The 13,002-nt window shown below is 39.1% G+C and overlaps 1 protein-coding gene across 14 annotated transcripts in view; it reads right to left on the bottom strand.

Moving 5' to 3' along the window:
• Positions 1 to 13,002, bottom strand: part of LOC113523655 (plakophilin-4) — a 125,404-nt gene that overhangs the window by 25,076 nt on the left and 87,326 nt on the right. For 9 of the 14 annotated variants that reach the window (XM_053234282.1, XM_026909720.3, XM_053234278.1 and 6 more), the window contains 2 exons: positions 6,496 to 6,669; positions 1,195 to 1,399 (listed from right to left, as the gene is read on the bottom strand). In XM_053234282.1, coding sequence (XP_053090257.1) covers positions 1,195 to 1,399; positions 6,496 to 6,669 — 379 coding nt within the window. The remainder of the gene's footprint in view (positions 1 to 1,194; positions 1,400 to 6,495; positions 6,670 to 13,002) is intronic. The other 5 variants (XM_026909678.3, XM_053234280.1, XM_026909655.3 and 2 more) reach the window with 1 other exon arrangement.

The raw sequence follows: 13,002 nt of genomic DNA, 5'->3' as shown, positions 1-13,002 counted from the left end.
AGAAATCAAAACTGCTCATTCATTTCATCAAACTTCAGTAAACTTTCACTAAAGCACAGAGGCTTGTGTTTGCCTCCAAACCACCTCCTATTTTTTAATGACGTGCACTTGCGCAAGTGTTACATAACCAGGAATAACCAAGGAATAACCGTACTATTATACAAAAAACAATACATGCTGGTGAAGCATGGTCCGAAGTGTGTTATTCCACTCATACCACCGTCGCTGCCGAATGCTGTGAAACGTCCATGAGACACGTTATCACTAATGTTATAACTTTATAAAGCACTGTGACTGTTACAGAGTATTGACACCGGAACGCTGACTCCTTCCATAAATGTTGCAAAAACGTCTCCTATCAAAAAACTTCAACTTCACCTCGACAAGTATACGCTTTTCTTTTCCTGCTAAACAATGCATGTTTTTAAATATATCTGTTCATTATTAGTCTTAGATTATGTGGCGCTATAGAAACAATAACAATTAGGATGAGTGCATTAATATAAACCTACCATTCAAGTTACAGACGCAACTACTGTCCGAGTTGTGCTATTATACAAAAATAATGAACGCCTTCTGACCAGTCAGATTCAAGAACTCAACCGCACTGTGGTATAAAAATACATAACCTATCATCATATAATCTTTCACCTCTCCTTCCACACTCTTAGCTCCATGTCCACGAGCTCCAGTCACATAAGACACCGACTAGCAAGCAGCAACCCTAGCTGTCTCCTCCACCTACTCACAGAGACCAGAAGTCCTCAATGATTGGCTGCATGATTGAATAGTGTCTTTTTTTACACTGTTTATTCAGTCCTATTGTGCACAGTTCATCAGTATCTTTGACTTAAAAAGAGAAAATTGGTGTTACTGCAAAATCATCCATCAAAATGCAATGACCTTCACTTGCTTCAAAATGTATTCTGATGTTTCAGTACGTCACCATGTACAAGTTAATGGCAACAAATTATTAACAGTTATTTTATTTAATTTCATGCTCAGAAACAGGAAAAAAATCTAAATAGAAAATGAAAGAAATGCAAGAAGATCTATAACATCTGTAAAAGATAATATTAGGTCATACGCAATTGTCAAAGAATTATATGAAAAAGTTAAAAAAAAAAAAAAAAAAAAAAAAAAACGGTGTCTGAAAAGTCAAAAGTAAAAGACATTTGAAGCATGTGTTCGTACCTGGGGTCTTTCTGAATACTGTCGATGGAGGGAGAGCGAATGGCTCTGTCGTCGATGCTGATGGCGTGCCGGGTGAAGCTGCCCTCAGAGGGTCGGTACGGGCCGGAGCGGTACGGGTCTGAGTACGTCACCGCTGTGTAGTTGGTGTTTCTTTGGTACGTCATGTTGCTGCGCTGGCTGGAGCTCCTCTGCAGGTTCCCCACACCTTAGAGGAAAACATGAATATGTGAAAACATGACTTTTATTAGGACAACTATCTATCAGACCCACAGCAGAGAGAGAGAGAAAGAGTGAGCGAGAGAGAGAGATGCTGTGTGAGAAAATGCCTAAAGAGAACTGACGGTGGAAAGAGCGTCTGCACGAGTGGGTGTGTGGGTGTCTGGGATTTAACAGCCTTTTCAACACACACACACACACACACACACACACACACACACACACACACACACACAGTTATTCCCTCAATCTGGAAGCCATTAGTGCTGTTGAATACTGCAGTAAACACGATGCACTTTTTGCCAGAGAGTTCTCGTTATTTTCATGTACAGGAATTTTACAGAATAATTCTACCAGGTTAAATTCTGCAGAAATGTATTACAGGGTTGATGACTGATATTTAGACTGACTTTCTCCATGAGCAACACCTGCATACAGACAGACAACTAGGATCAGACGCTATCCTGCCAAGCCTTGTTAAATATTTAGTTTGTGAGCACCTTGGCTGAGTCGTCCTTCGTAAATAATTACTCTTTCTCCTGCTTCATCGCAACTACATTCCAGGTTTTCGCACAACAAGCCAGCTCAGTCCCAATAGGATCCTGTGAATCAGCTCAGGTCAGACGTATTACTGCAGATAATAACTCAGAGACACCCACATGCACACACACACACACACACACACACACACACACACACACACACTAAAGGCAGTATTACCAAACACACTAGCTGTTGGAAATGTGAACCAGAATGTATGAGCTGAACTGTGCTGAATCACATACAGTACCAGTCAGACGTTTACACAGCCTGATTAGAAAGATCTGATCTAAAGGATTATACTTCAAATTGTTTTCAGAGACAAAAACCAAGTAAAGAGTGAATCTGGTTCCTGTGTATAAAATTGTTTAAACTGTCAATATTTAAATACCGCTTAAATCTGCTCTCAACAAGTAATTTGTATCTAAAATGAGGAAAAGAATAAATGAATATACAGTAGATAACTGTAAAAAGTCATCATGAGGACATTTCCATGACATACAATATGAGTCACATTATAGACAAGTTTGCTAAAATTAGTGTTGCACTGAAAAAAGTAAATTAACACTGAAAGTAGAAAAAAATAAAATGTTATGCAATTTTAATAAGCTGTATCCAATTAGAGTGTTTCATACATTATTTAAAAAAAATGTACTATAAAGATATCACGGTACCCACAGTATCTCAGAAAAGTGTATAGTGACATAATTTATCTCAATATCAATATTACATCATCCAGCCTTAGTGGAAATTCTTCAAGATCCTTTACGAGGCTGCTGAGAGACACTGAGTATGCAAAACTTCATCAAGGGTGCTTTAAAGCACGTAAAATATGTAAGATTGTCATGACTGGTGACTTTTCTTTGGTGAAGGCAAATTCCACCAACGTCATTTCATCGTTATGATATCTTCACTATTAGTGTAAAATGTGGAAGACATTGTCACTGGCACTGTAGATAGTTCTGCTCAAACTATTACTCAGATGATTTTCTTATCTTTTTGATTGTTTTGTTGTTTCAGGATGCTACATTTCATTTTTAACTTATTTGATTTCTATGATTGAAGACTAATTGTTTTTCTCCATTTGAAAACACTTCAAATGAAGTGACCTTAACTGTAGGCGACTAGCTGAAACAGCATTAAAGCATCAACCAGATGAACTAGCACATTTAATTCAATTAAATTAGCTCTGATTGGTTCTTTAATAGGAGTGCTTACTTTGGATCAAGTCTAAATTGCATAGTGCACTCAGGCTGAAAAATATTTTGGCACATGGTTCATTTTTTATTCGGTGCAAATATAGCAAGACTTATGACTTTAGTCATGCACTCAAGAATTTTGGCAGGAATTTCCTGTCACGGCCCCCTGTGTCACAGTAATAAGAAAAGAATTATCCACATTAGACCTCTAAATTCACATAACAGCACATAACTGTCAGTGATCTGTATGATTATCTGAATAAATGAAAATGGTTTAGATTCGTAAAGAGACAAAGGAATTCTTTAGTCATTTGTTCCATCAACGTTTTCCTTCACTGAATCATGCACGGTGTCTGTGTTCCTCGCTCACTGCAGTGCCACCAATCAGCAAAGGTGAGGCCGGTTTTCTCCACACACTGTTCTGACTAGCTGTTTCTTTTTTTGTCCGCTGAAGCAAGAGGCAGGCTAAAGGTGCCATCTGCTACACAAACGGGTGATGTTTCTGTGACCGCTCTGCCTTTTTCCAGCAAAACAGGAAAACAGGAAGTGACATGAGTGAGCCTGCACAGGAAACTGCATATAAGGAGAACAAGCTAATGCTCATCATTGAGCTTATTTCTTCAAAGCTCAGAAGATAAAGTATTTATTTCTGTCTGATTTATACCACAGTTAGCCTCAATGCCTCAGAGCGGAGTTTGTCTAAGGCAAAGCAACTGGCAACGGGAATGATTAAAGCTGCTGTGAACGGACAGCTGAGAAGGCAAAGAGCTATTAAGATTTAATTTAGAACCACCAAAAAGAGTACTCAGGGATCCAAATGGATTATTTGTAGTGAGGTACTTCCTAGTAAGAAGACCCAAATGACCTTTTATCTTTCTGTCTCTCTCCTCTGTAGTGATTTAGAGGAGTACAAACATACTGCAAGCATTTATGGAAGAGCTATCTTCAGACTTCTTATGAGTAAACCTATCAGATATGAAGGGAGGAGGTTGAAGTGTACACTCATAGACAGCAGGAGAGAGGGAGTGTGTGTGAGAGAGAGAGAGATAAAAAGCCAATTCACACTGGCCACAATTCTGAAAAGTTTGAAGAGATTTGCTTCTATTTTGACCAACACTTCAATCCACACTGACTCCGTAAGACGTGAGTAATCCGTGAGGCCACGTGTCCTGCGTTTTTAGTGTTTCGCCTCTCTCTATTTTTTTCCCCCATTTGTGCACAGGACGTGTACACTGCATACAGACACATTCAAATCTCACTTTCATATTTGGTGTAATGTGAACTTTATTTAAAATTCTAATCAACAATAATATGACTGTGCCTCCTATAATTGTGTTTTATCGTAATGAATGTGTCTGTTTTTTCCCCACTATCCCAGTCTCATCCTACATTTTTTTTGTAAGTTATCCGAGTTGTAGGCTGATGTAAGCCTGCGTGATTTGGACAGTCCCCACCACTACTTACACTGTTATATGTATGTATGGGTGTGATAATTCTGGATAAAAACAAAGCATTTGTGAGCTGTGGATTGGATAATCGCTACATGATGACATGTAAATCTGAGCATAAACCCAAAAAGCATGACATTTTAAATGCTTATCACTTCCTGTAACACTTGATGAGGTAGCCTGTGTTCACAATAGCAGCTAACAATTCATTCATGTTGCTCCAGGTTTGTCTCTTCCTGATGTGTAGCGAACACTTACAGACGTGGACTCTGTCCAGATATGTTAAATTTTGATGTGAAATGCTATTAATGGAAAGCTATACAGGCTCCATTATAACACATAAACATAACTGTGTTAGCTTTGTTTAAAATGCATTGTACTAGGGTAATAAAATCTAGACGATAGCGAATTCGTTTTCTTCTATTGTTGCATGTCAAACATTGTTGAATGGGAACTAAACACAGAGAGGAACTGAGGTTGCAAGAGCATTTAATGCAGCCAAAAATTTGGATTAGTCACTTTGCTGCATTTTAACTAATTTGCATAGAATTAAGTAAATCTTTTTTTAGATATTTTCAAATAGCCAGTCTTGGAAATTTACTCAGGAAATGAAGAATTGCCTGTGGCTTGCCAGTGTGAAGGCAGAATGCAATATGGCAACTATTAGCACTCTGCCACTCGCATAGTGGACTCCAGCGTGGAGACCTTCTCTTAGTCCCTTTTTCTCTGTCTTCACCCTTCTCTCTCTCTTTCTCTCTCTGTACATGAGGTGGACTTTGTACCTCGGTCTCTCATGCTCTCTCTGAGGGCAAAGAAATTGCATGTCTTTGAAGAACACAGTGTTCTCTATGGGGAGATAAAGATGTGATGGTACACCTGAGCTTTTAAGAGCAATCTCTCTCTCTCTCTCTCTCACACACACACACACACACACACACACACACACACACACACACACACACACACACACACACACATCCCACACCCAAAGTGGCTTATAAGCTTATGAGCACCCACACATGAAGAATGACACTAGAATATGCCCATTTTAAAAAGCCTCCCTTGAGATTAGAAGCAATTTTCTCAGCTTCTCAACACAGCTACAATCGGCATACGCAGCGCAGTGCAGAAATCCCTCACCTAAACACAAATTACACGCTGACGCCCACCCTGACGCCCACCTTACACAGCAGCCACTAAACCACACACTGACAGCACACTGAGTCTTTCATTTCAATCCCTGTCTCCAGAGAGGGTCACAACTGCAGCTCATGTAACTGGTTATTATTATTAATTGTTATAGTAACTAATTATTAGTCATTAGCAATAATTACTAATAAATGCTTTTCAGGATCTTTTATGCACACTGAAGCAACTTTTAATTTCAGTCGTTTTATTTAAAACTCATTGCTGCTTTATTGAACTACTTCTGAGTAGCTAGCTATAATCCAAGTGACCACAGTGCATGAAGGGGTTTTTTATATATATATATATAGATAGATAGATAGATAAAATACACACACAAGTCTCCATACATAGGGGAAATCAACACTTTTTAGCAAAATGTCTTTCAAAATTTTTAGTTTAGCTTCATATTTAGTTTATATTATATATAATTCTTCAGACAGCCTTAGTATACACACACACACACACACACACACACACACACACACACACACACACACACACACATATATATATATATATATACACACGTAGAATTACTAATAACTGCGTTTAGGATCTTTTATGCACAATAAAGCAACACACTGTGTGCATGTGTGTGTGTGTTCAAAAATAAAAAATTCCAACTCAAAAATCATGCATCAGGATGTATAAGGTCAGAAAGAGATATACTCATCTGTCAGAAAGGAAGGCAAGTATGTAGCGCTTCTTACCTGAAGGCGATCTGTAGAGTGGTGAGTGTGTAATGTGGCTGGGGCTGCGGTACAGAGGCCCATGAAAGGCTCGATCTTCATAAATGGGTCCAATATGGCGGTCTGGACTCACAGTCGAGCGCAGATCAGCTCCATGATGACTGTGTTGACTCGCGAAGGACGCTCGGAGACCTGCTGAGAACAATCAGTAAGATAGAATAAGAGAGAGCACTCATTTCCACTTTCTAATACACCTCTCACTTGTATACTCTGGATCCAGCTTTGCGTAGCTTGAGCATGACTGGGAATGCATGATGTAGAAGTAGATATATGGTGAGAATAATACTGACTTTATAGATCTTGTCCTTCAAGCAGGTTCCTAAAGGAGGTGTGCAGGAGCTAGGTGCATATACGCACTAACACCTGGCATACACAATCAGAGTCTCTTGAGAGTGAGAAAGAATATTATTATCTGTCCTACACACGTGTGATTTAAGTTAAAGCCTTAGCTGTGAAGAATTTAAGAGAAAACAATGATGTCAGCGTAGCCCAAGGGATTGCGTGAGCTGCAGCTCTTCTCTCCTTACCACAGACAGCATTAAATGCCATTCAGCCTCTAATCCTCATTATACAGTACAGGCTTTGTTTAATATATTTGCAGGCCAATAATAAAGCACAGAAGAATATTTTAAGTTTGTCTGGACTTGGATTTACAGATACATTAAAATCTACATGCAGCCTCAGCAAAACTGAGAAGAAAAATAACTTAACTTTGGTACTCTAATCATAAAGATAAGAGACTTTTCTCTGCAGCTACAGACTGCACAATGACATCATTATACATTATGATTTTAAAATTTACCACATACAGAAAGTGGAGGTGTGCAGTTTCAATCCCTCTTTATGGAAAATCTTTATGCATAAGACAGAAATATTCTGAGTGTGTTTTAGGGGAGACTGTGCAGTGATGTAACTCAGCACTACAGTCACTTTGATGCATAGCAAGGGACAGAGGGAAACAGAAAACGACAGTATGGTTGTGTGTCTTCAGCTAAAGAGAAGAACAGTAACTCCTGGCACCCTGCCAATCAATTCCAGTCTCATCTGCCAGGGAAAACCCGGATGAGGTCATGAATATTACTGTAGTTTAAATTATAGCCTTGTGTATTTATGTGTGTGTTTGAGCTCAGAGCAAAAATCTGGATTTGAATTTTTATTTGGGTGAAAGTGACGGACAGAATCTGTCCGTGAAGCAAATAGGTTATATGTGTGTGTGTGTGTGTGTGTGTGTGTGTGTGTGTGTGTGTGTGTGTGTGTGTGGCCAGAGGCAAAGCTCAGTAGGATGTGAGTAAAACTACAGCAGACGGTTAGTAGTGCCTGCAAACACACACTTTTAAAATGAAACACACTTAATTAAAATGAAAGTTTACTGATCTGAGACGCAAGTGCCACTCTGCTAGACACAGATAACCGTGCATTCTAGGGCTGTCAAAAACAAAGTTCACCGTTTATATACAGTTCCCTCCGAAAGTTCTTTTGCTGTACACTGAAGACATTTGGGTTTGAGATCAAAAGATGAATATGAGATGATAGATCAGAATTTCAGCTTCAATTTCTTGATATTTACATCTAGATGTGTTAAACAAATCAGAAAATGGCACCTTTGGTGACCACCCAATATTTAGGTGAGCAAAAATACTGGAACAGATTAAAATTAAAGTAAATAACACTTAATATTTGGTTACATATCGCTTGCTTGCAATAACTGCATCAAGCCGGCGGCCCACTGACATCACCTTCTTTTGTGATGCTTTTCCAGGCTCGTACTGCAGCTTCTTTCAGTTGTTGTTTCAGTTTTGTTTTGGGGAGTTTCTCCCTTCAGTCTCCTCTTCACGAGGTGAAATGTGTGCTCAATCAGGTGGACTTGATGATTGGTGATTGACTTGGCCGGTCTAAAACCTTCCACTTTTTCCCCCTGATGAAGTTCTTTGTTAAGTTGGTAGTGTGTTTTGTGTCACTGGACTCATTTCTCTGTAAATTGGCAGACAGAATGTTTCTGTAGACTTCTGAATTCATTTTGCTGAGTTACATCATCAATAATGATCAGTGAACCTGTACAACAAGCAGCTTTTCTCCCATAGACAGCTCTCTGGGCTTCATGTTGGTTTATTCTGTTTAACAACAAATGCAGTCTTCACAGGTGAAACCCAGGGCTCAAACCATTCAGAGCTATTAACTGTTTAAACAATCAATCTAATAGGGCACACCGGGGTAACAAGAAACCTGTCAGTCACATGTTCCGATATTTCTGTTCACTTGAAAAATGGGTGGGTTCAAACAAAAGGTGCCGTGTTCTATGTTGTTCAAGACATCTAGAGGTAAATATCAGGAAATGAAAGCTGAAATTCTGATCTATCGTGTCATATTCATCTTTTGATCTCAAACCCAAATGTCTTCAGTGTACAGCGCAAAAAAAAAAAAAAAAAAAAAAAAGGCTTTGTCGTTCCAATACTTTTGGAGAGGATCATAGTATTTAAATTTTCAACCTAATTTCAGATTTTAAGATTAAAAAAAAAATACTGTTCACACAAACAGCGTTTTCTAAAATATCTCTATCCACAGAAAAACTCAAAAATGACTTGAAAACACTCACATGAGCACACCAGCACAGTAGGTGGGGTAGTATGTTATAAACTGTTATGTAAAACATCTCACTAATAATATTAAAAGCTGTGTCTTGATGGTTCGTTGAAAAAAAAATCCCATCAACATGGCCAAAAGTAAAAAATGACAAACACAAAGACTGATGACCGCTGTGTCATGTGCAGGAAAAAAGTGGTCATACTTTATAGGCGCTACAAGACCATTATGTTATAGCCCATGTAGTGAGCATATGAAGTGAATATATGAAGTGAACAGGAATCCATTTGGTATTCAGCCTATATGTGTCAATTATCCCTGCATCAAATGAGTTGAAGGTGGTAGACTTTTAAATGATTCACCAAAGCAATATAAATATAAGTAACAAGACAGCATTACTGTGGGTAAGTAAGAAAAACAAATATAAAATATGTTAAAGTTTGTAATACAGTTGTGTAATGTGCAGGTTGATGAGGCAGGATGAAATCTCGGGACTCTGTGTGGGCTTTATTTGGGCAAATAAAAAAAAATCATTGTCACGGTCTACAGTGTGTGTGTAAACACACAAGCAGTCAGGGTCATCAGAGGAATATTCATAATCATAAACGGTAACAATTGTAAAAATAAACCGGCCAGGATCATAGAACATAGAATATAAACTTGGAAACTAAGAAATCAGGGCTTAATAACTCACAAAACACCGTAGACACAGAAAGGTATAAATAAATTAGTCAAGGTTTAATCCAAATTAAGTGAAGCAAGTTTAGAAGAACTTTTGTTGCCACGGAAACCATGACGCAGTGGGGGCCTCTGTGACACATTCCCTCCTTCTTCACTTAAAAAAGCTCTGTATGGCATAAACCTTTTGTGGGTTTTGTGATTTAAACGCAGAGTGTAACGTTACTGCTAATATACTCGCTGTGGCAGTATGAAATTATAGGCTCTTTAATATCAGATTGCATTGGAATACTAATGTTTAGCACATGCACACACACACACACACACACACACACACACACACACGTCTCTCTGAAGATGTGATGGTTTTTCCATGCAATCCTACCAAAACTTCTCAGTGTACCGCTGCTGGAATATCTAGAGAGAGCACAGCAGAACAAACTGTCTCACGGATAATCGAACTTAAGACAGGGAGAGCAAATGAGAAAAGATGGATGGAGAAAGCAGGACAGAGAGAGCGATAGAGCATGAAAAAGACAAAGGGCATGAGAAAGTGCAAGAGCAAGGGAGGGGGCGGGAGAAAGAGAGAGAGAGAGAGAGGGAGAGAGAGAGAGAGAGAGAGAGAGAGAGAGATTTGTTCAGGTGCACTTTCATGCTCTTGTGCCCACTCGGTCATCTACATCACTCACTTCAGCTCAAATGATTAGCTCAAACAAGTCAAAGCAGAACTTACAGAACCCTGCAGAATGTTCCAGAATCCTACATCATGCTCTATAAATTTATTTCTACATCATGTTCTAGAATGTCAATCCTACATCATGTTCTAGAATGTCAATCCTACATAATGTTCTAGAATGTCAATCCTACATCATGTTCTATAAATTTATTTCTACATCATGTTCTAGAATGTCAATCCTACATCATGTTCTATAAATTTATTTCTACATCATGTTCTAGAATGTCAATCCTACATAATGTTCTATAAATTTATTTCTACATCATGTTCTAGAATGTCAATCCTACATCATGTTCTATAAATTTATTCTACATCATGTTCTAGAATGTCAATCCTACATAATGTTCCACAATTTTATTCCTACAGCATGTTCTAGAACTCTGTAGAATGTCCTTGACACATGCTCCAGACAGCATTTTTGTAAAGACCTGCTACTAAAGAGTTTGACTGAGACCTCTACAACCTCCACCTGAGAAAATCAGCACAAACTTCAGTGGAAACTCGGGTCGGTTGAGTGGACGAGTGCCTCTCGCTCTCTCCCTCGCTCTTCCCTCCCCACTCTCTTAACTCCATTTCAGATCACACTGCTAAGGCTCTCAGACCACAAATGTAATCTTCACCTAAGAGTTCAACACACTTTCACTGAGATGTATTTTATTATACCAGTTTGATCTTTCCCTTCAAAATTATCTGTTATTTTTCCTTAAAGCCAGTCAATTTATTTTTATGTCCTCAGGTTGATAACCTTAATGATGGTAAATACTTATTAAGTGACATTTTTAGTATCGTAAGTATCTCCTAACATTTAAAGCTACATACATGTGAAGTATATATACACATCGGTGACAAAGGGAAATGAAGCATCTCAGTAAGGTATTGGTGTCTCCAAGACCCACCAGAACAGTTTCAAACAACAGTTTGTGCATTGACATCAATTCTACAAGTCTCCGGAACTGCACTGGTGCGATGAACACCATTTTTCCAAAAGACATTCCCTCAGTTGATGGTGGTGGTGGTGGAGAGTGCATCACTCCAAAATCTCCCATCTGGTGAGATCTGGTTATTGTGAAGGCCACAGCATATGACCTGCATCACTTTCATCCTCATCAAACCATTCTGTGAGCCTAGGATGGGGCGCAGTCATCCTGGAAGAGGCCACTCCCATCAGGATAGAAATCTTTCATCATGGGATAAAGGTGATCGGTTAGGAGAACTTTCAGGAAAATAAATAAACACCTCCTCCAGTGTAACAGAGCCACCGGATTTTGATTTAATTTGTTTGTGTCACCCATGTGTATATAAACACACACAAACGAATGGTTTAAAATGTGTTCTGGAATCCTGCAGATATAAGCCTACCCAAAAAGCACAGCAAAGCACTCTGGGTAATTTATTGCCTGTGTCTGTGTCACAGTGTTGTCTGGAGGATACGGAGGCGTCTCCAGGCCGACTCAAAGCCATACTGACAACAGCAAACTGAACGCAGCCATGGTACAGCTCCATCACACTCGACAATGTTACACACCCACACACGTGTACACACACATACACACATGTGGGACATCGGAGTCTAATGATCTGACTCAAAGGAGAAAAGTTTATCCACTGGCAGGGCAGAGCTCTGGTGCTGTGCCTAATAAATCCTCATTTGGCCCAGCTTCATTAGTTATTACTGAAGGCTCTGCTGATGGTTCTTGGCAGAGATCTCCTGGCACAGAGGCCCAGTAAACGAATGCACACACTTAACTAGATGCAGCTGACAGGAATTTGTTTAAAAACAGGCAGATTTTGGCCTTTAAACAAAAGAGAATGCAATGTAATCCTGGGGTTTGCTCTCCACACACAGACTAGAAAATCTGCAGGATATGCACCGAGCATCAAAAATATAATAATATAATAATATCATACTGAACGTGCAGAAGAGCTCTGTGTCTGAGCAGGTTCCAAAAGCCAGAATTAAACCACATGACAGGACATATTTCTCCCCTATCTGCCTTTTCTGAGGGAAAATTGAGGTGACACTCTCCTGCCAATAATCCAATCAGAGGTAATAACCCAGTCTGAAGAGTGATGAATAGTGAGAGGGAAAGATAGCGGAGAGAATGAAAAGGGCTTGTGAAGGGGGAAATTAGTGGAAAGAAACTGGGGAGAGAAGAAAGAAAGAAAGAAAGAAAGAAAGAACATGAAAATAGACAGCAAGCAAAAGAGAGGACTAAGTGTGAGAGGAAAGGAGGGAGAAAGGGAGAAAAGGAAGGAAGGAAGGAAGGAGTCAAGGAAGAAAAGAAAGAAAGAAAGAAAGAAAGAAAGAAAGGACTGAAGAAGAGAAAACATGAAAAAAATGTAAGACAGCAAGCAAGAAAAAAAGAGTGTAAGTGGGAAGGAAAGAAGGGGGAAGGAAGAAAGAAAGAAAGTAGGACTGATTGAGACTGTGTGTGTGAGTATGTGAGTTTTCACGTGTGATTTTTCAATAGCCC

Source organism: Pangasianodon hypophthalmus, chromosome 5, assembly GCF_027358585.1.
Source record: "Pangasianodon hypophthalmus isolate fPanHyp1 chromosome 5, fPanHyp1.pri, whole genome shotgun sequence".
In the NCBI taxonomy this organism is placed as follows: domain Eukaryota; kingdom Metazoa; phylum Chordata; class Actinopteri; order Siluriformes; family Pangasiidae; genus Pangasianodon; species Pangasianodon hypophthalmus.
This window is presented reverse-complemented; position numbering and strand designations above follow the sequence as displayed.